Genomic DNA, 20,405 nt, shown 5'->3' with positions numbered 1-20,405 from the left:
CCCGTTCTCATTGACCAGCAGCATACCCATCAGCAAGATGAACCACACTGGCGGCAAACAAGCCTTTCCATTCTCCAATCATAGGAATTCCTGAAGCCCGGGGAAGGCACTCCTGGAAAGTTTATCTTTGTAAGCATAAGATTTTAAGCAGAAGTGATTTCCCCGTAAGGGCAGAGAAGGTGGAAGTGACTTTCTAAGCGTGAGCTGTCATTTCCCCATTACTTTGCTCTCATTGTCGATCAGGGAACCGAGGAACATTCTGTGTGGTGAGATGCATCCTGAGGTGGCAGAAAAGTGAGGTGCTGATGGTGGGGAAACAGCCAGATGTGGTCAAGGACTTGGGCGTGTCTGAGCCCCAAACCCTGTAGCTGTTAAGTACTGCTCCCTCAGGAGAGAACTGTATTGTAATGAAAATGACTCTTCCCTAGCACACCACGTGAGCACTGTGCCGTGATGGAGCTTGTTTTCAGCCCCGAGTTTGTTTTTCAGGTGTTCCTGAACTTACGATGTTATCTCAGGCTCCGTGCTGGCCATATCTGGTCACCAAATAAATATTTTGAGAATTCCAATAAGTCACACATAGTATCCCATTAAAATTCTAGACCGACTGAATATAAAACCTAATTTTTTGCTCCCTACTACCCGTCCCTGACAGCACATCTTCTTTTACCCAGTCTTTTTTTTTGGAGTCACAGGAAGAATCCTAGTATACTCATCTCCGTGGAATGAAAAAAGATATTCCTACACTGCAGCTGAAATGATAGTGCTCAGTATGTCCCAAGAACCTAGAAGAATCTACTGGATAAACAGAAAGATGGAGTCCAGGCTTCTTGGTGTGACGCAGCCCTCTATATGCTGACCTCTGCCTGCTGCTCCAGCCTCCCCTTTGCATCAAGAGGCCCGGGCACCCTGCTTCCCAGCGAGCAGAACCACGCTCCGCTCCTGCCCTGCACCAGGCTGATTCCCCGAGGCCTGTCTGACGTTCCAGGTGATGGCCCTGCTCTCCATCAGCACCTATCAAGCTGTACAGTCACTGTCTGCCAACTGGTCTGAGTTGCCCCATGAGAAAATGTCAAATGAGAAGCATAGAGTCATATATAACATCCCAACAAATATCAGAAAAAAAAAAAAAGAGGAAGAAGACCCAGCCGGGAAAAGTCACAGGGGGAGAAATCAGATGTAGGAGACAATCCAGGAAAGTGTGATTCTACAGGAGCCTCAGAAAAAGAACATTGCAAAAATAGTGCCAAATGGGCTAGATTCTTTGCTATTCCTCCCATGGACAGGTTAGGGTCTAAATCCCCCCCTTAAGCCTGGGCTGGCTTCAGGGACTTGCTTGACCAAAAGAATGTAGCAGAAAAGAAAAATAAATGAAAAATAAGTGACTAAGAATGTTAAATCCTGCAGAGGAATAAAGAAAGGTTAGGACTAAAAGGATTCACTGAATTTGTCACTTAAGAAATTATGGACATATCATCCAGCAACTCCACTTCTGGATAGTTACCCGAAGAAAACAAAAACACTAACTGGAAAAGCTATCTGCACTCATGTTCACTGCAACACTATTTCCAATAGCCAAACCTGGAAGCAACCTAAGTGTCCACCAGTGGATGAATGGACAAAGAAATTGTGCTAAACATATACAACGATATACAATGCAGTATTATTCAGCCATAAAAGAGAAGGAAATCCTGCCATTTGTGACAACACGGATGGACCTTGAGGGCAATATGCTCAGTGAAATAAGACCCCGAAAGACCTTATGATCTTACTTACAAGTGAAATCTAAAAAAACAAAAACAAAAACAAAAAAAATCATGAAACAAACTTATTAGAGAATAGACTGGTGGTTGTGAGAGGTGAGGGTCAGTGGTGGGTGAAATGGATGAAGGGGATCAAAAAGTACAAATCTCAGTTATAAAGTAAATAAGTCCTGGGGATGTAATGTATAGCATGGTGACTATAAGTAACAATACTGTAGTGTATATCTGAAAGCTGCTAAGAGAGTACATCTTAAAAGTTCTCATCCCAAGGGAAAAAAATTTGTAAATATATAAAGTGATGGATGTTAACTAGACATCGTGATCATTTTGCAGTATATACAGATATCGAATCATTATGTTGTACATCTGAATACAATAAAATGTTATATGTCAATTATATCTCAATTAAAAAAAAACAAGAACAGAAGAAAAAAAGAAGTTATGGATGCGCTTTCCTGAGCAGGGGATTGGTATAGGTGGAAACTGAACCACAGAAGCTAAAGAATGAATGGGTTTAGAGAAATGGATAATTATTTGAAGAAGTACGAAATTAAATCTCAGTCTTATTCTCTTATTAACTAATTCCTAACGGCTATGGGATGAGGTGCAGCTTCATCCTCCAAATAAGAAAGCACTAAAACAAAGCAAAATAAAACATGAATATTCTTAGCAGCTATTTATAACGGAGACAAAAGATAGAAACATAAAGCTTTAAGGGCATAAAGAGGATGCTGGTTTAAAAGTTATGACATTTATACAGAAGACTACTGGACAGTTTTTTTAAAATGATGTAGAGCTATGTAGTAATTTAGAAAGATGTAAGATCTTAGTAAGAGGAAAAGGCCGGTTACAAAATTGCACACATAATACGATTTTTAAAAATGGCTGTTTATTTACATTGTGTATCAGAAATAGGACTATTTAGAATAGCCATCTAATTGTTAGGCAGTGATGGAGTTTTAATGATATTAAGGAAGTTTTGCTAATTACTTTTTAGGTATGATAATGGAATTATGGATTTCTAAAGAGTGTCCTTAATTATTGGCAATATACAATGAAATGTTTATGGGTGAAATGAAAAAACAATGCGTAAATAAATAGAAAATATAACAGTAAATGGGTTATGACATTACTAGAAATTAAATATTTTCTTCTTTATGTTTTTACATCTTGCCTGATATATTCCTATGATGGACATTTAGTACCTCTTAAGATGAAAACCAAAAAAATTATAATAAGAGTAAGACAGAAGTAAGGAAGTAGGGGTGGCAAGCTTGGCTAACAATGGAAGGGAAAAGAAATCCGTTCTTGGAAGAGGCTACAGAGGCAAGTTATTTGCTTATTGTTTGTTTTGAAGATGGAGGAAATTTAAGTAACTTTATAGGCTCCAAGGAAGGAGCTAGTAGAGAGAAGATTGCAGATACAGGAAACAGGGGGAATAGTCGATGCAGCAAAGTTAAATTTGGAACCGGGAGAAGAACTTTCCTCTGAAAGTGCGGGAGAGGAACTGAGGATGAGGGAGCGACGATTGGAAGGTGTATGTGTGGGCGGGAGGCGGGCGGCGAGGAGGGGTTTGGGATGGGAAATGGGTCATTTGAAGACCGTCTCGCTTTAAGGTCACCTGCTAATAGTAGTGATGTTCGGGAGACTGGGTAGGAGGTACGGGGAGAGGAGTGAAGGTCTGGAGAAGCCGGTGAGGAGAGCCGGAGGGAGAGACCATCAGATGGCAGAGGGCAGTCTGCAGATGCTGCGGCCCAGTGAGCACGAGCCGCCCTCGGGCTGCAACAAGCCCACAGGCTAAGTGGTAGAGAAGCCAAAATCTGGGAGGGTGCAGGGACTCGGAAAGGATAGAGGACAAGGGAGGCGAAGTAAGGGAGCTTGTACAAGAATGTTTTAACCAGCTCCTCGTGGATTCCAGGCTTGGCAGGAGAGAGAGCATGGCCAAAGGCAGCCTTGAGAGTGGGGTGGGTGAACTGACTCAGAGAAAGCTTTCATATCAAGGAAGAAAAGGGCTAGTGGAGAAAGGAAGTGAGAAAAATAGAAAAACAGGAGATTGATTTAGAGTCTTGGTTGCTGAACTGAATATTTCGGAGGTCAGGTAGCTAGAGGTGATGATCAGAGCCCTGGGATGATGAGGTGCCTGGGAGTGGGGGGGAGGGTCAGCCCCATGGCCTTTGCAGTATTCCAGGGCAATGGCAGGTGAGCCATGAGTTAGCTCAGGGACACTCAATGGTGGAGAATCTGATAGAGAAACCTTTACAGCGTAAGATTAAAACTTGAGCTTAGAAAATTCAGAATTGTGGAAATCTTTAAGATTCCCTTATATGTTTTCCATCATACGCTCTGTGTGTGTGTGTGTGTGTGTAATTTTTGCTTTGAGATTTGTTATGTCCAATTTCTTCTTTTTTTAATAGGTCACTGGGAGACATGTTAACTTTGTAAGTAACCAAACTATAGAGCAGAGATGCTGGAAAGAACTAGGGAATATTTTTTATTCCTAAGGTATAGCCTAGTAGTAGCAGCAGTAGTAGTAGCAGTAGCTGTAGTAAAATAATAGCCCAAAGAGAAGAAAACTCTTCAACTTCCTGTGTGTTCATATCAGATGCAGCTTGTGTACAGATAAAGTTATGACACAACCTATTGTGGTGGTCCCTGGTGTACCATTTCTCACAAATATTTCTAAGTGGTCTCTCGGTAAAACAAAGGACTTGCTCTGAGCTAGAGAATGAACTATGACACAGCCGGGATTGGTTGATAAAATGTGTTTCTTTCTTTTAGTGACATTGTTTTACAAACAGAGGAACTCCACGCTTAAACACCATCATCAGAAAGTCTTCCAATGGCTCGCAACACAGTTTTCTCAAATGGCATTCCAGAGATTATTTCAAAGGACAAAACAAAATACAACCCAAAAAACAAGGTAGAAGTTATCCAAGAAATGTAAACAGTTAGTTAAAGGCTATTTTCCAGATGAAATTTCAGAGCCTGTTTCACAATGGATCATGAACCCATAAGTCAAGTTTTTCCTTAATCTGAAACCCTTAGGGGTGAGGGAGGCTGGCCCCTTAGCACCTATGTTAGGCGGACTTTCAGTTCAGGGTAGTTTGCTAAGTGCTATGGAAGCTGGTGGTAAACACTCATGTATCTTCTTTAGAACAAACATGAAAATTGCTTCTTTCTGCAATAAGGAAACAATTGCTAGCAATATGGCTCTCTCCCCAGCTGCTAGTCAGAATCTGACCCCAACAGGAGTTTTCTATTTTCATAAATCTTCACAAACTCTTACTCTAGTATAGGTTTAAATTGACAGATTAAAGGGATACTGTGTGGCTGGAATGTGCAATGCAGTTGGAAATGCAGCTTTGGAAGAGTTGGGTGACATTAGATTAAGGGCTCTGTGAATCCAAACAAACACAACACATGCTATTTTTTCAACTTGTTTGTCATTTGCCTTTGGATTTCAGATATTCCTAGAACACAAGAGTCAGTGCCCTTCTCTCCTGTGACACTTTGTAATTAAATCGAAACAGAGACAAGTCCAAGGGGTCGGTCCACCATGTCATTTTCTTTAAGACATAAATGTTCAGGATTTGTTGGGAGAGAAACAAACCACAACTGTTTATTAACCTCCTGAACAGTTCATGCAAAGCACAACTGAAAGAATCAATTCACTCCGTTGGTGATTTTGAAGCTTAGTTGTTGGACATGTGTTTTTACATTTTGAAATATACACGAGAACTTGAAGACCATCTTAAAGAGAAGATAAGGCAAAGAGAAATAGACCTCAGAAAGTATATTGTCTTTGGTGGCTGAAAATTGGTAATGTGATAAGTAACACTACTACAGGTAGTGTTGTAAGTAACAGGTGAATGAAATTCCTCTATCAGAGGGAGCAGGAGAGAAAGGAGAGAGAGAGGAGAGAGGGAGGGGAGAGAGAGGGGGGGAGGGAAGGGCGGGGGAGAGAGAGGGAAAGAGAGACAGAGAGAGAGTTGGGCTGGGAGCTGCTGACCTAGGAAGTACCGAGTGTCCTGCACTCTGAATTAACAAGAAGCAATAGCAGATGGAGGCAGTTATGAAGGAAGAAAATTCTCTTAAGGATAAGACAAAACTATGCAAGTTTGCCAACCCACTGTCTGATTTAAAAAAGCAATTTGCAGGGCTATAACCCCTGATGAATAGTTTCTGTGTTTCTGCTTTGCATGTCTGCACTCTCTGGTTGTAATTTGGACTTGCTGTGGGAATGGTCTTGTTCAAGAGATCAGTTCTCAGTGGTAACGTCCTGCCTTCCACGGCTCCAGAGACAGGTCTTCATACCTTGGCTTTCTCTCTTGCTATCAGTCATCCTAGTCCAGTCCCCGTCAGATCATTTTTACCTCAGGACTCTCCTTTCTTGAACTCAGCCCCAGAACATTCTACTGTGATCTTAACGCAGGTTGGCTTTGACCACCTTGTTTGTCTTCCTCTCTGGGCACAGTCTTACAATCCGTAGCTCTGTGTCCCAGCATCTCATACTTGGCTGTTCCTGACAAAATCTTGCCAATTAAAAAAATTCTTCACGTTCTATGCAAATTTGATTCCTTAATCGTGTTGACTTTTTCAACTTCATCTTATCGAGAGATCGTAGCCTGTTTGAAGGACTCTCCCAACCCTAGGATAGAGTCCACCAAAATAAGAAAATTGGTAGTTTGAAATCATTATTTTACTGCCTTTAGAATAGTTGAGAAATACTTTACCCAACTCTAATATTTTATTCCAAGAAGGATCTGGAACGAATTAGATTTAATGGATTGGTCGGAGTGCTGCAGACAGTTGAAGGTTTCAAAATATTTCAGATGGTTGGATGTGGGGAAATGGCCACCTCCAAACCCTCTGTCCCTGCCCTAGACCATGGAGTCTGGAAGTAGAAACTTCACGGCCACCTGCTTCTGCCCCAAGGCTTGTAGAAGACAGAGAAATGAAGTGGAACTATCATGGGAGGAACAGAAAACCAGAGACCACAGCCTTTTCACTGGAGTTGGGAGTGAAAGCCGTGGTGACAGTGACACTCCCAAGGGCCACCCCTCATGCTTGCTTGAGCTGCACTCCGCAAGGGGCTGTGCACCTCACTCAAGCTTTTCCTGAAGCCCATCATCTCCCCGGGCTTCTTTCTACCCCCACACTCAGACGTTTGAACAGTGTCAGAAAGCAGGCTGAGTGGGTCCCCACGAAGGCTAACACGAGGCAGGCACTTACAGATAAAAACCTCACGCCCTTCTGAATGTGTCCTCCCTGCCCCCAACCCTAACTTAGTTGTCGATGCTCTGGACTTGGGTAACAAATGAGTGGGATGTGGGTGAGATCTTGTGCCCACTTTCTCCTAAGACAGCCACAGGTCTTAGGAGAACACGGACATGGTGGTGGCTTTCCAACGTGGTCAGCGTCTCCTCTTCAAACCTTGTGGACATTCGGGTAACTGATGGGATAACCAAACAGTACACTTCCTGTGAGAACTGAACCTGGTCAGGCCTATTTGGACTTAGAGGCTGAAGTGAGGAGAGTGCATTTGGAAGGCATACTTAATTTATAGGTGGGTTGTATTTCAGAAGGTTTTCAGCTAGATGTTTGGCACTCAGAATACCTTTCTCTTTAGAAATGATGTTTTAAATGATGATTCAGTTCTCGGGCCAGCCCACAAGAAAATCTACTTTATCCACAGTATGGCTTTGATGCATACAACTAAGTATTTGCAATAAAAAATAAAGCCAGGGCAGTTGCTACATGAGTAATATTTAAAAATAGGAAAAAAATGGTTGTGTTAAGTACATTACATTAAATGCTGATAGACTTAATTAGAGTGTAGCCTTGTGGAGATTCTGCGGAGGATATCTGGGGAATTTCAAAGGTTTTAGAGTTGGTGGCACTGGTTCCTTAAAGTGGGTGGCCTAGAAAATGTTTCAGAGGAAATCTGATGGTTTCTAATTCATAAGCCAATCTCCTGAGAACTTGTGAGAGTTGGAGTCAGTGAAGGAGAGAGCTATTTTCTGTGGTAAGTGGATAAAAGTGAGCATATACATGGGAGGAGAAGTGGACTAAAAGATTGTATGTGAACACAAGAGGAAGGGATTTTTTTGTGAAAGGAAGTCAACTGAATGGCTGAAGAGGAAAACATGGTGGAGAACTCTGGAAACCCTCTGGAAGAAATTTCAGAAAGTTGAGGTGGTGTTTCCTCCTCTGATAGGTCCATGGCTGGGACATTTTGGTGGCTGATCCAGTGGAGACTGGAGCATCCTCAGAAAAGACTTGTAGATGCAGAGGTTTTAGAGACACTCACCACCTATCCCTCTACTCATAAAGAAATTGTAGAACCATAGAGTAAGGAATTGTACATTCATCCACCCATAGGTAAGATTTAATACTGTGGTTTGATTCTGCCTATGCGAATATATTTCTGTGGTTTGATCCTTCCTATGCGAATATATTTCTGTGGTTTGATCCTGCCTATGTGAATATATTTCTGTGGTTTGATCCTGCCTATGCGAATATATTCTGTGGTTTGATTCTGCCTATGAGAATATATTTCTGTGGTTTGATCCTGCCTATATGAATATATTTCTGTGGTTTGACCCTGCCTATGCGAATATATTTCTGTGGTTTGACCCTGCCTATGCGAATATATTTCTGTGGTTTGACCCTGCCTATGAGAATATATTTCTGTGGTTTGACCCTGCCTATGCGAATATATTTCTGTGGTTTGACCCTGCCTGTGCGAATATATTTCTGTGGTTTGACTCTGCCTATGCGAATATATTTCTGTCTCCTTTTTCCTTATACCATATCCATCCCCTCTCTGCGCCCCAGTTAAAGAACTAAGTTTCTAAAAAAATTAGATAGTTTAAAATAAAACTATTTATACTCCAATTAAAAAAAAAAACAACCCTGGCAATTAGCTTTGATGCAACAATCTGAAATCGATATGAGATTTAAAAGTTTACCCGGCCTATTCTTTTGACAACAAGATATAATAAATAATTTGCTAATTTCCAATTCGTATTTAAGACAAAGAATAGACTGTTTAGCTTTGCATTATCCAGAAAGAAAGAAATTGCCAAGTAAATTAATAGTGACTTCACCAAGAAACTATTTAATAGCTTAAGAGGAAAGTAATTTCCAAGTACTCTCAACTGTTTATAGCTACTCATATAAAAATTGATTATCAAGTTTTAAAATCTATTCATTGATAAAAGCTCATTTAGACTCTTTGGGTCATACTTGTTAAATATAGGTAAAAGTACTTTGAGAACCTGAAAGTAGTAACATTTCAAGTTTACCATGAATTCAGAATTTCAAGAATTCACGACTTGTTATACTTATTTTAGCATGCTGTTACTTCCTATTGTAATCAAATCTTATATTCAGTTTCTACAGATGGAGTTTTATAAAATAAGCATAACTGAGTTGCATTTTAAAAAGCACTAGCCTCACAAAGATTTTTAATCAAAGTCTATACTTTAAGGAATAACTGGCTAGCAGGGAATGGAGGTAAGGGGGACATACTCCCATCCAGTTTGCACGAATCTGCCAATGTTTAAGGCTAGTTATCTATTGGTACCATTCCAGCCAGTGTAAACGATTGTTAAATTGCAACAAAGAAAAAAATAACTCACCACCAACACACTGCACCAAGTTATATAATATATACAAACATATATAAATAGTGTCAGATAAACACTAAACATTACGCTCAAAGAGAGTTAGAAACCTTCTGCATAATCATGTGCTCCAAGAATCTCAGGACTGAAATAGGGTCTCAGGTAACTGCAGAACAAGAGATGTGAACGTTTTCATTACTTAGATGTTATCCATTAACATTTAAAGATAATATTTTCTAATAAGCTACTGTCCTTGAAGATGTTAAAATTATCTCAAGAGCAAAGAGAGAGGAAATGGGACGGGGCGGGGGAAGGATGCCAAGGAGGAAGTATTTTACATAATTCTGTGGAATACAAGTGGCCTTATTTATTAGTTCCCCATGAAGAAGGAGGCTTGTTGCCCCACAAATCCGTGAATACTGGACCCCCTTTTAATCTTCCTCTCTTTGAATAAAAGGCATGTTGGGTTGAAGAAGAAATCCTTTCATAATGTCAGTGCCCCAGTGCCACTGGTTGAGAACAGAGGTGGACCTGCGTTCCGGATGATTGAATTAGTATTTCCCAAAGCCCGCCCTCTGCTCCATTGATAATGGAGACATCGTGTCCCTGCCAGTACTAGAGAGTGTTAATGAAGTTCTCTTTTGAGGACAACATCTCATTAACAAGGGATTTTTTTTTTTTCATTCAAATGTGACATTTTCAAGGGCTTACAGTCATTAATTTCTTTCCTTCCCAGAAGGAACCCCAAGCCAGATTTGGGTTTTAATCTGGACAGAATCAGCTCCATGGATGCTTGAGGTCCTGGGTAGTGCAAGTGTGACTCACAAACCAGCAGATGGTGATCGGGTTGGGGGTCTGCAGAGAGGCAGAATCTCAGACGCCCTCCAGACCCTGTGTCTTACAGAGACCTCCAGGTGATTCGGATGCGCTTAGAGTTTGAGAAGCCCTGACCTAGGTGCCTCTGTAAGGTGGGGGTTCTCAGGGCATTGAGATGGCCTTTGGCAAATTATCGCATTTCACTACTTGCTATTGGCAACATCTGGAAAAGCCCATTTTGGCAAAGATCCTTATGTTTTTTGGCAATATACCAAAAAAGACTTTATAAATAGCATTTTGTACAAATTCTCCAAAACAAGACATGGGGTCTATTTCTGATTTGGGTTTAGTCATGCTGCTAGTCAAACCATATGCAAGAGGTAATATTGAAAGAGGCTAAATGAATGACAGATTACCATGAGCAATAAAACCAGGAGAAACTGAAGTTTTCTAGGAGTGATATTTTAAGTTAGATCTGGTATTTTACCTATAAAAGTAAAAGCAAAGATCTGATCAATTATCACTTAAGTAACATAATTACTTTGCTTTTTATTTTTAGTAAGCCACTGTTCGTATTTTCTCTTTACCATGAAAAATAGAGCAAAGCTGCTGGTTAGACAAGGCTCCTTACCTTTATATCCTGTGGGTTGATATCAGGGTTTGTTTGACATCGCAGAGGTCCCAGAGTTTGAATATGAAAAATGTAGAGGAGAAATTCGTCCCGGGCAGAGAAGGGCCAGCCCACCTCCAGAAGGGTATCACTGATGGTGCTTGGTCCAATGTTGTGCAGCTACAAGCAAGGAACACATCACGGAATGGTTAGCACAAGGCAGCAAGATGAAATCAAACTCCATAGACTCTGGACCTCTTCTAAAGAAGCATTTATTTTGGCTTTAAGTCAAAGCCAAAATATGGACTTTGACCACGAAAATAGGAAGACAGAGTCTCTATAAGCAAGAGGAGTTCTGAAAGCAAGGTGAGCTGATGCTGAGAGAAGACGATTCAATCTGTGAAGCTCTAAGTAAGGGTAGAGTTCCTTTGCAAAGACCAGATCCACCATGTCTGATAATTGCGCAGTTTACCTGACACTTATATTAATTTAATCACAGTGCTAGGAATGCCATTTTAATTATATGCTTTCTAAACTTGGTTATCCTTTCTTTCCATTGAAATCTGCCCCTTTCCTGACTACTGATTTGTCAATTGCAACCATATGCGATGCACTTTCTCTCACCCTCTGGAAAAATGGCTATCCATCAAATACCAGAGATGGTCCAGGCTCACCACAGTACACCTCAAGTGTGCATTTCAAAGCTGAGCTCCTTCTGTTTTAATCAACGAATCTCAAGGAAAGAAAGGCCACAGTGCATAAGGAGATGAACATTTCAAACACAAGAATCCTATACTTGCAGGACACAAAACAGCTTGCAGGACACAAAACATTAAGTGGATTTAAATTTACTGTGGTTTTCAAAAATTCACTTCAAGGTTAGCTGGGACCTTTTGTCCTTTTTTTTTCCACAGTTCTGACAATTGTAATGATCCATAAAACAACTTATAATTGGTTTTGCTTATTAGGTGGCTTGTTTAATTCATATTATCAAAGCAACATGGCATCCTTTGATAAAAGTATATTTTGAGAGATGAGATTAGCCTGTAAGAAATGTTCAACGATTGCTTTTGGCACTACTGGTTATTACCCTAAAATTTTATGATCCATTTTGCTCAGATTAGAAACAGGGCTGCCCTGAGAATGACTGAGTTTGAATGTTTTCAGACTTTAAAGTTTCACCATTCTTAAGGAGAAACTAGTGCACACAAGGTTTGATAAATTATTTGACAATAATTTTTCTTCCAGCTAGGTTCTTAATCTGAATGGTCTTGGGGACTGTGTTATCCTTTTGTTATCAAGAGAGCTTAAGCCAAAGCGTTGATCCAGCTTTGGACAGGGCTTCTGATTCTGGAGCACAGGTTGGGCACATGGCAGGCTTTCATGTTGACACTGCACAGGAGCTGATGCCTTTTCCCCATACATGTAAGCAGCTCGTCAGTTTTTTTTTTTTTTTTTTTTTAATTTTTATTTATTTATTTATTTATTTTTGGCTGTGTTGGGTCTTCGTTTCTGTGCGAGGGCTTCCTCCAGTTGCGGCAAGCGGGGTCCACTCTTCATCGCGGTGCGCGGGCCTTTCACTGTCGCGGCCTCTCCCGTTGCGGAGCACAGGCTCCAGACGCGCAGGCTCAGTAGTTGTGGTTCACGGGCCTAGTTGCTCCGCGGCATGTGGGATCTTCCCAGACCAGGGCTCGAACCCGCGTCCCCTGCATTGGCAGGCAGACTCCCAACCACTGCGCCACCAGGGAAGCCCAGCTCGTCAGTTTTGAAATGGCTTTATTGTTATCCTTAGAGAACGCTATTCGTGTCCCCTGTAGCTTGAGAAGAAAGTCACAGAACCATTGGGTCAGCGGCATGCGTGACACAAGAAAGGGATAGGGAGCATTAACCAAGGAGGAACCTCAAACAGAAAAGGGCTTGGAACATCATTTTCACCAGATTTCCATTCCTGGCCCCTTGAAGATGAACAGGAAAAACTGTTCTCCACTGATAGAATTTACTTTATTTAAAAAAAAAAAGAACAACTATTAAACTAACCCTTTACTATATCTTGGCTTCTAACTATAAAAAAATTTAAATGTTTCATATAATGTGTTCACAAAGCTCTTCCCTATAAACAATTTAACACTTGAAGTGGGATCAGATCATCAGGGCTTTATCAGGAGCTCCTGGTTTGCTTCTGTAAAAATCAATGGACTCTTTTAAATCTCAGAATAAGATACATGTCTGATTGGGGTTAGTCGAATGAACAGTAAAATTATTCTTATCTATCTACCATCCACCCACATTATATATGCATTTTGGGGGGTACAATTGTGAATAATCCATACAGTTTTCTCTGTCTGGTAACTTCTGGTTGGTGACCCTTTAGTTTAAGAGGTGGGTGGGTTTTTAAAATAGCTGAAAATGTAGGAAGAAGTGAAATAAAGTCTACGGAGCTAGTCATTTTTAGAAGTAGGCTGTCCAAACATTAAAAGAGAGGAAATAAAGAGCATTTAAAAATGAACAGGGGGGCTTCCCTGGTGGCGCAGTGGTTAAGAATCTGCCTGCCAATGCAGGGGACACGGGTTTGAGCCCTGGTCTGGGAAGATCCCACATGCCACAGAGGGGCTGGGCCCGTGAGCCACAACTACTGAGCCTGCGCGTCTGGAGCCTGTGCTCCGCAACAAGAGAGGCCGCGACAGTGAGAGGCCCGCGCACCGCGATGAAGAGTGGCCCCCGCTCGCCGGAACTGGAGAAAGCCCTCGCACAGAAACGAAGACCCAACACAGCCAAAAATAAATAAAGAAAGAAAGAAATAAAATTTTAAAAAATGAACAGGAACAAGATAAAATGTTTCTCACTGTATAATGGCTCTCGCCACTAAAAAGCAAGTGGCCGGGCTTCCCTGGTGGCGCAGTGGTTGAGAGTCTGCCTGCCAATGCAGGGGACGCGGGTTCGAGCCCTGGTCTGGGAGGATCCCACGTGCCGCGGAGCAACTGGGCCCGTGAGCCACAACTACTGAGCCTGCGCGTCTGGAGCCTGTGCTCCGCAACAAGAGAGGCCGCGACAGTGAGAGGCCCGCGCACCGCGATGAAGAGTGGCCCCCGCTTGCCGCAACTGGAGAAAGCCCTCTCACAGAAACGAAGACCCAACACAGCCATAGATAAATAAATAAATAAAAAAAAAAAAAAAAAAAAAAAAGCAAGTGGCCGTAGAGTGGTTATTTAACAGGACACTCCCAGCACCCACTGCAATATGAGAGCAAACGAGGACAAATCTAGGCAGGATATAAACAGCTCCGACCTCAGATCGATGTCTTTTATTATTACCAAAGAGCATAAGAACAAACCCTGAACACAATTTCAACAGAGACAACGGCTACCTCATAAATATGTTCCACCAATGGTCCAACTCCCTCCTCCTTGCGGGGCTCCTCTTCCGGTTCCCAGTTACGAATGGGCAGAACGATCTGCGGAGGGTGGGATACCCTGAAACATGGAATGTGACGTCAGTGGCTGGTGTTGGCGCATGTAGAGAACACTTCACTTGTGTGGAGTACATTAACAGCAGCGGCAAAGAGTGACTGTCAATTTATTTGAATAGATATTTCCCTCAAGGAAAAAAGTAGTGAAAGTTTTGTTCAGCAAAATCACTAATAGGTAAGGGTCTGAAACATCTCTTAATTAACTGGTCTCTAGCTCAGAGATTGACTATTTTATAGCATCTCCTCTCTTGGGCACTAGGGGGCAGAGCAGAGAGCATGCCTGAGCTGAGATGGTTAATTTCACATATACATACGTAAATACATACATCTATCTATAGATCCTGTGTGTGTGTGTGGGCGTCCGCGTGCACGCGTGTGTGTGTACAGGATTTATAATCCATGCTTTATGCCATATCAAGAAATGGGACATTTTTGTGGATAAAAATCTAGAATTCTGTGTGGTGTGTGAAATGTCCAGTTGTGACGAAATACCGTTTCTAGTTAAATACTTAAGAGTGGAAAAGTGGCCACTTGTATATTTCTCCTTCTTAGATTTCTCTGGCTTTCCATGAACGCAGGCATACCTCTCACAAGGCCAGGCCCAGAGCCAAAATAAAGCTTGATCAAGTTCTAGAGTTATTTTATAGATAACTGGAAGCGTGAGACAGAGTGAGAGAATGTGAGAGTTACATGGCAGAATCATGTAAGTAGGATATTAACTTGTTACATGGGTATTTTTGCCTGCTATTTACACCTAGAAAGGGAGCACATGGCATTATTCCATATTAACAATTGATTGCAAACTAAATTGTTATTGTTATATAATCTTAAAAAGGATAATTCCCCCAAAACAATGCTTTCTAGCAGTTTTTAGGTAAAAGGTATCTTAAAAAGAATTCTCAGACCTTCAGCTAACTTCAACAGAAAACATCTCTTGGCAATCCGAAGTCTTAAATGCCCTTTTAAGAGTACCCAGTAATTAGCACAGCCTTTAGCAACTTCAAATGTTATCTTTTGGGTAATGTCTTTCTAAAGCAGAAAGCAAAATGCATTGGGTTAAATTCTGACCCTAGGGCAAATAATTTAATTTCTGTGTGTCTCTATTTCCTCATCTGGAAAATTTTGATAAAACCCTGGGTTGTACACCACAAATGATTGGAAAACATGTCAAATGCTTTTGGTCAAAGTTAATTTCGCTTCATTGTCTCCTAGGGGTGGATGGGAGACATCCATTTTTTTAAACTGACAACCCACAGAAATGTTTCTAAATTGTAAAGCCCTTTGCATTCATCCTTCATATACCACTAGTAACTAAAAAGTGCAGAGCACAGCCTTCTGGACTGATGCTTTACCGTTTTCTACTTGTAGATCAGTTTGTGATTATGCCATGCTCCCCTTTCTGACTTGATTTGATTAAACCAAGTTTGGATCACTCATAGGGGACGTGGTGAGGAGAAGAGAAGATGGCAGGGTGATTTCATCAGAGGGATGCCCAGAGAGCTTGGGCTTCCATTCCCAAAGGATCTTGACAACCTCACCACCCAAAGCTTTACTTTGCTCTCAGTTTAGCCACAGAGAGTTGGTTCCATGCTCTACATCCGTTGTGAGGCTCTAGGGAAACTTTATTTATTTATTTTGGTATAGAGAAGAAAAAAAATACAGAATAGAAGCTGAGCCCATTTTCTCTGAAAATGTTTATTCCTATGGTCATCAATCCTGTAGGGCTGGTCATAAATTTCCTAGGACCAGAGAGTCATAAATTTAGACCTTGGCAGGTACTGTGGAGACAACGTGCTCAAACCTCCTCATTTGATACATGAAAATAAAACTGATGACCAAAAATGTAGGGGGTTGCTTGCACGTGAAGACGAGGGCTCAGGTTTACTAAGCACTATTCGCTCTATTTCCAATTTACAGTGCTCTGTGGGGGCCATTAGGTTGCAGTGGTTTTAGTAAACACAACTGAAAGAAACTTCCTGGCCCATCTGTGTAGCAAAATCAAATAGAAATCTATAAAGAAATACACAGTCTATCACAGGGCATGGGAAAAATTCAAAAAGTATGGCTTACAAAAATCAGTTATCTATCCTCTAAGACCTTTTCAAATCTGGGCAAACCACAGACAAAGAATGGCTCCCTAAAGATTCCCAACTACATAAGTGAAACATTGTTTATCGTTTTCAAAGTTATTAAGAAAGAAGATAGCAAGTGAGGAAGAATAAAAGAGAATGTGAACAACTAATTAGCCTAAGAGGTACAGCCAGTGTAGTAACCTAACAACCCGTACTGAATGGTCTTCACATTCTGAGACAGAGCGTTATTCCACGGAGACCTAAGAGGAATAAGACCGGGGTATTCAGTGGTAACACTGGACATGAGGAGGGGATTTAAGGGGAAGCAAGGAATTCGGTTTTTTACAAGTTAAGGTCTATATGTTATCAGGGAGTTCAAATCTAATGATTTGGTTGTGTGGTGTGAGCCCTATTTTCATAATCCCATTTCCAATCCCTGTTAGTCCCAAATAGCAAAGACTATCATTTGTTGTGTGGAACAATAATGTGTAGGTTGGCTATACCTGCTATAGACAGTATCTATATAAATCATGGTTATCCATGATTGCAGTCTCTCTTAACACAAACCCACTCAGTCCTGATTATTTTGCCAAGGATACAATTTTATTTTTATTTTGTTAAGAATTTTTTTTATTGACGTATAGTTGATTCACAATGTTGTGTTAGTTTCTGGTGCACAGCAAAGTGACTCAGTTATACATATATGTGTGTGTGTATATATATATATACTTTTTCAAACTCTTTTCCATTATAGTTTATATCAAATATAGTTATGTGTGCTATACAGTAGGACCTTGTTGTTTATCAAGGACACAATTTTATTACTCTTTGTGAGCTCAATACTATGTGTGCTGCCTCTTATAGCCAAATTTACTTCTCTGCAGGTGTATGCTAAATTAATCCTTTGTACCAACAAATGACATGTAAATCTGCTTAAAGACAGTGTTGACATTATCTGGCTTTGAAACAAATGGGACAATTCGCAGTACTTTTTTTTCCCCCCCCATTCAAAGAAATAAATCCATTTGAGTTTATTTTTAAAATTATAAAAACAACAGTAAATTTTAGAAAAGAATTATTAGATAAAATATGTTGGAATAAACACCATTGGACTGAACATGGAAGATTTTCAACACACTAGCTGTTTTCTCCTTGAAAAATTAAACATTGGAACAAATATTTTTGCTGAGTACTTGGAGGAAAGAGCTTTACTTTGCAAAATGGTTAAAAAAAAAAACCTTTATCTTAGAGAATAAACTGTGGAAAATTGTTGGATATTAATCTAGCAATGAAAATAACCACCTACATGAGAAACCCAATTTTAATTACCTATTTTGATCATTGGTAAAACAAATAGAAAGTTTCCTTCTTTTTTTACTTAGAAACACTGGTGTCATAAGTGATTGCAGAAATATAATTTAAAATATTAATCTCTTAAAATGGATATGTGAGAATAAATACAGTTAAATTAAGCACTTAGATGACTTGGACTAAAATTTATTTTGGAATTAAGAAACAGTTTCAATTTATTTTTGGTAAGCAAAACAAAGATAAGCTAAGCTTAAAGAAAGAGACAAAATTTCATATACACTAGTTGTAAATTTTAAAAAGATATCAAAATAAGATAGTAAAAATAAGATAGTAAATTTTAAAAAGATATCAAAATAAGATGGTAAAAAGTAATGCTTGTATTTTCTTCTCTGATTTTTTAATATAGTGTTTTTCTCATCAAGAGGGACAGCAGAATTAAATTAGAAATGCACAAAAATGAAACATCTAGATTAGCTGCAAATATCTCTAAATCAAACAAGTCACTTCCTATGAGTCAGCTCATGAGTTAAAGAAGAAATTACAAAACAAACTGGGAAATATTTTGAGCTGAGTTATAATGAAAACCCAACATATCAACATTTTGGTATGCTGCTAAAATAATATTACAGGGAAATTTATAGCACTAAATGCTTATGTAAGAAAAGAAGAAAGTCTCTAATTCTACATAGAGGAACTAGAATAAGAAGAGAAAATCCAACCCAAAATGAACAGAAGGAAAAAAATAATAATGACAAAAGTAGAAACCAATGGAATAGAAAACAAACAAAAGTAAAACAAACAAACAAATAAACAGGGAAAAAAAGAAAGAAAAATCAATGAAACAAAAACTGGTTCTTTGAAAAGATCACTAAACACTAGCCAGATTGATTAAGGAAAATGAAAGGGAAGAGAAGTTACAAATTGCCAGTATCAGAAATGATGAGGGGAAACCACTAGAGGTCCTACAGACATTAAAAGGAAAATGAGAGAAAATTATGCCGAAACATGTAACAACTTAGATGATTCTTGAAAGATGATTCCTTGAAAGACAGACTACCAAATCCCAATCAAATAGAAATAGATAATATGAATAGCCTTATATCTATGAATGCAATGGAATTGTTAAAAACCTTCCTACAAAAACAAAAAGCACCGCCCCCCCCAAAAAAACCCCAAAACTCCAGGCTCAGATGACTTCACTGGTGAATTTTACCATATATTTAAGTTAGAAATAATACCAATTCTACACAAACTCTTCCAGAAAATAGAGAAGATGGGTAAATACTTCCATCTCAAGGAGCTAGCATCCTCCTGACACCAAAATCAGAACAAAATTGTAAGAAAAGAAAACTACAGATCAATATTTCCCATCATGTATGCAAAAGTCACTAACAAAATTTTAGGAAGTTGAATCCCACAATATATAAAAAGGCTAATCATCATGACTAAGTGTGCTTCTTGCCCAGAATGCAATTTTGGTTTAAAATTTGGAAACAAAAATTAACCGAATTGTCACTTCAGTGGGCAAAAAGTGGAAATCATTTAATCCTCTTCATAGACACAGAAAACACATTTGACAAAACTGAATACACATTCGTGTCAGAAATTGTTAAGAAAACTAGGAAAAAGGGAACATTCTCAACTTAATAAAGGCATCTATAAAAACCCTGCAGCTACCATCAGACTTAATGGTAAAAGACTGAATGTTTTCTCCTTAAGATCAAGCCAGGGTCTATCAACAAGGCAAGGCTTTACCTTTTACTTTTACCACTTCTATTCAGGCTTGCACTGGCAGTCGTAGTCTATGCAGTAAGAAAAGAAAAAGAAAAAGAAATAAAAGGCAAAACTAGGCAGTAACCAGTTTAACCTTGCCCTCAAAGAGGTCTGGCCCTTGCCCTCAGCTTCCAAGAGGTAACCTCTGTGGTCTCAAAATTTTATGCTTGCGAGGAAGGAGTATCTTTGGTTTTTTGGTGGTGGGAGTGGCTCACACCAGAAAGACCAACAGAGTGATTCAGGATGGGGTGTTTGGTCACATCATCTCAGTCATCCTGGAGACTGAGATCAATTAAGTGGTCAATCAGTCAATCATACCTATGTTATGGAACACACCCTCCACCCCCGCCAAAAAAAAAAAAACCCCAAAAAAGCCACAACTGAACACTGAGGCTTGAGTGAGCTTCCCTGATAGCAGCATACTATTACACATCAATACTAGGAAAGTAATCCATCCTGCCTCTGCAGAAGAGAATAATGGAAGCCCTGTGTCTGGTACTTCCCCAGACTCCAACTTATGCACTTTTGCCCCTGGCTGATTGTAATCTGTATCTTCTTCTCCCTGTGATAAATTGTACCCTTGAGTATAATAGCTTTCAGAGTTTGGTGTGTCCTTCTAAGTGAATTACTGAACCTGTGGGTGGATGGGAACCACCCAAATCTGTAGTTTGTGTCAGAAGTGAGGGTGATCTCTTGCAGGGACTGTTCCCTGTAACTTTGTAGCTTGTTAAACTTTTGAGCATACAGATTAGAAAGGAAGAAGTAAAACTGTCTTTATTCGCAGATAACATGATAATTTTGTAGAAAATCATCACACAAAATGCTACTAAATTGGTAAGGGGGTTTACCAAGATCTCAGAATACAGACTGCATTTCAAGACTTGTTGTATATGTATACATGTAGCTCCATGAAACAGTAGGAGGTACAGAAATAGACTCTCACAGATGAACAACTGATATTTCAAC

The 20,405-nt window shown here is 39.9% G+C and overlaps 1 protein-coding gene across 1 annotated transcript in view; it reads right to left on the bottom strand.

Moving 5' to 3' along the window:
• Positions 1-20,405, bottom strand: part of ITGA8 (integrin subunit alpha 8) — a 183,360-nt gene that overhangs the window by 35,671 nt on the left and 127,284 nt on the right. The window contains exons 24-25 of the mRNA XM_059910128.1: positions 14,182-14,287; positions 10,839-10,997 (exon numbers count right to left, since the gene is read on the bottom strand). Of these exons, the coding sequence (XP_059766111.1) occupies positions 10,839-10,997; positions 14,182-14,287 (265 nt within the window). The remainder of the gene's footprint in view (positions 1-10,838; positions 10,998-14,181; positions 14,288-20,405) is intronic.

The sequence above is a fragment of the Balaenoptera ricei genome, chromosome 2, assembly GCF_028023285.1.
Source record: "Balaenoptera ricei isolate mBalRic1 chromosome 2, mBalRic1.hap2, whole genome shotgun sequence".
NCBI classification, from domain to species: domain Eukaryota; kingdom Metazoa; phylum Chordata; class Mammalia; order Artiodactyla; family Balaenopteridae; genus Balaenoptera; species Balaenoptera ricei.
The sequence above is the reverse complement of the archived record's forward strand: the minus strand, read 5'-3'. Positions and strand labels throughout refer to the sequence as shown.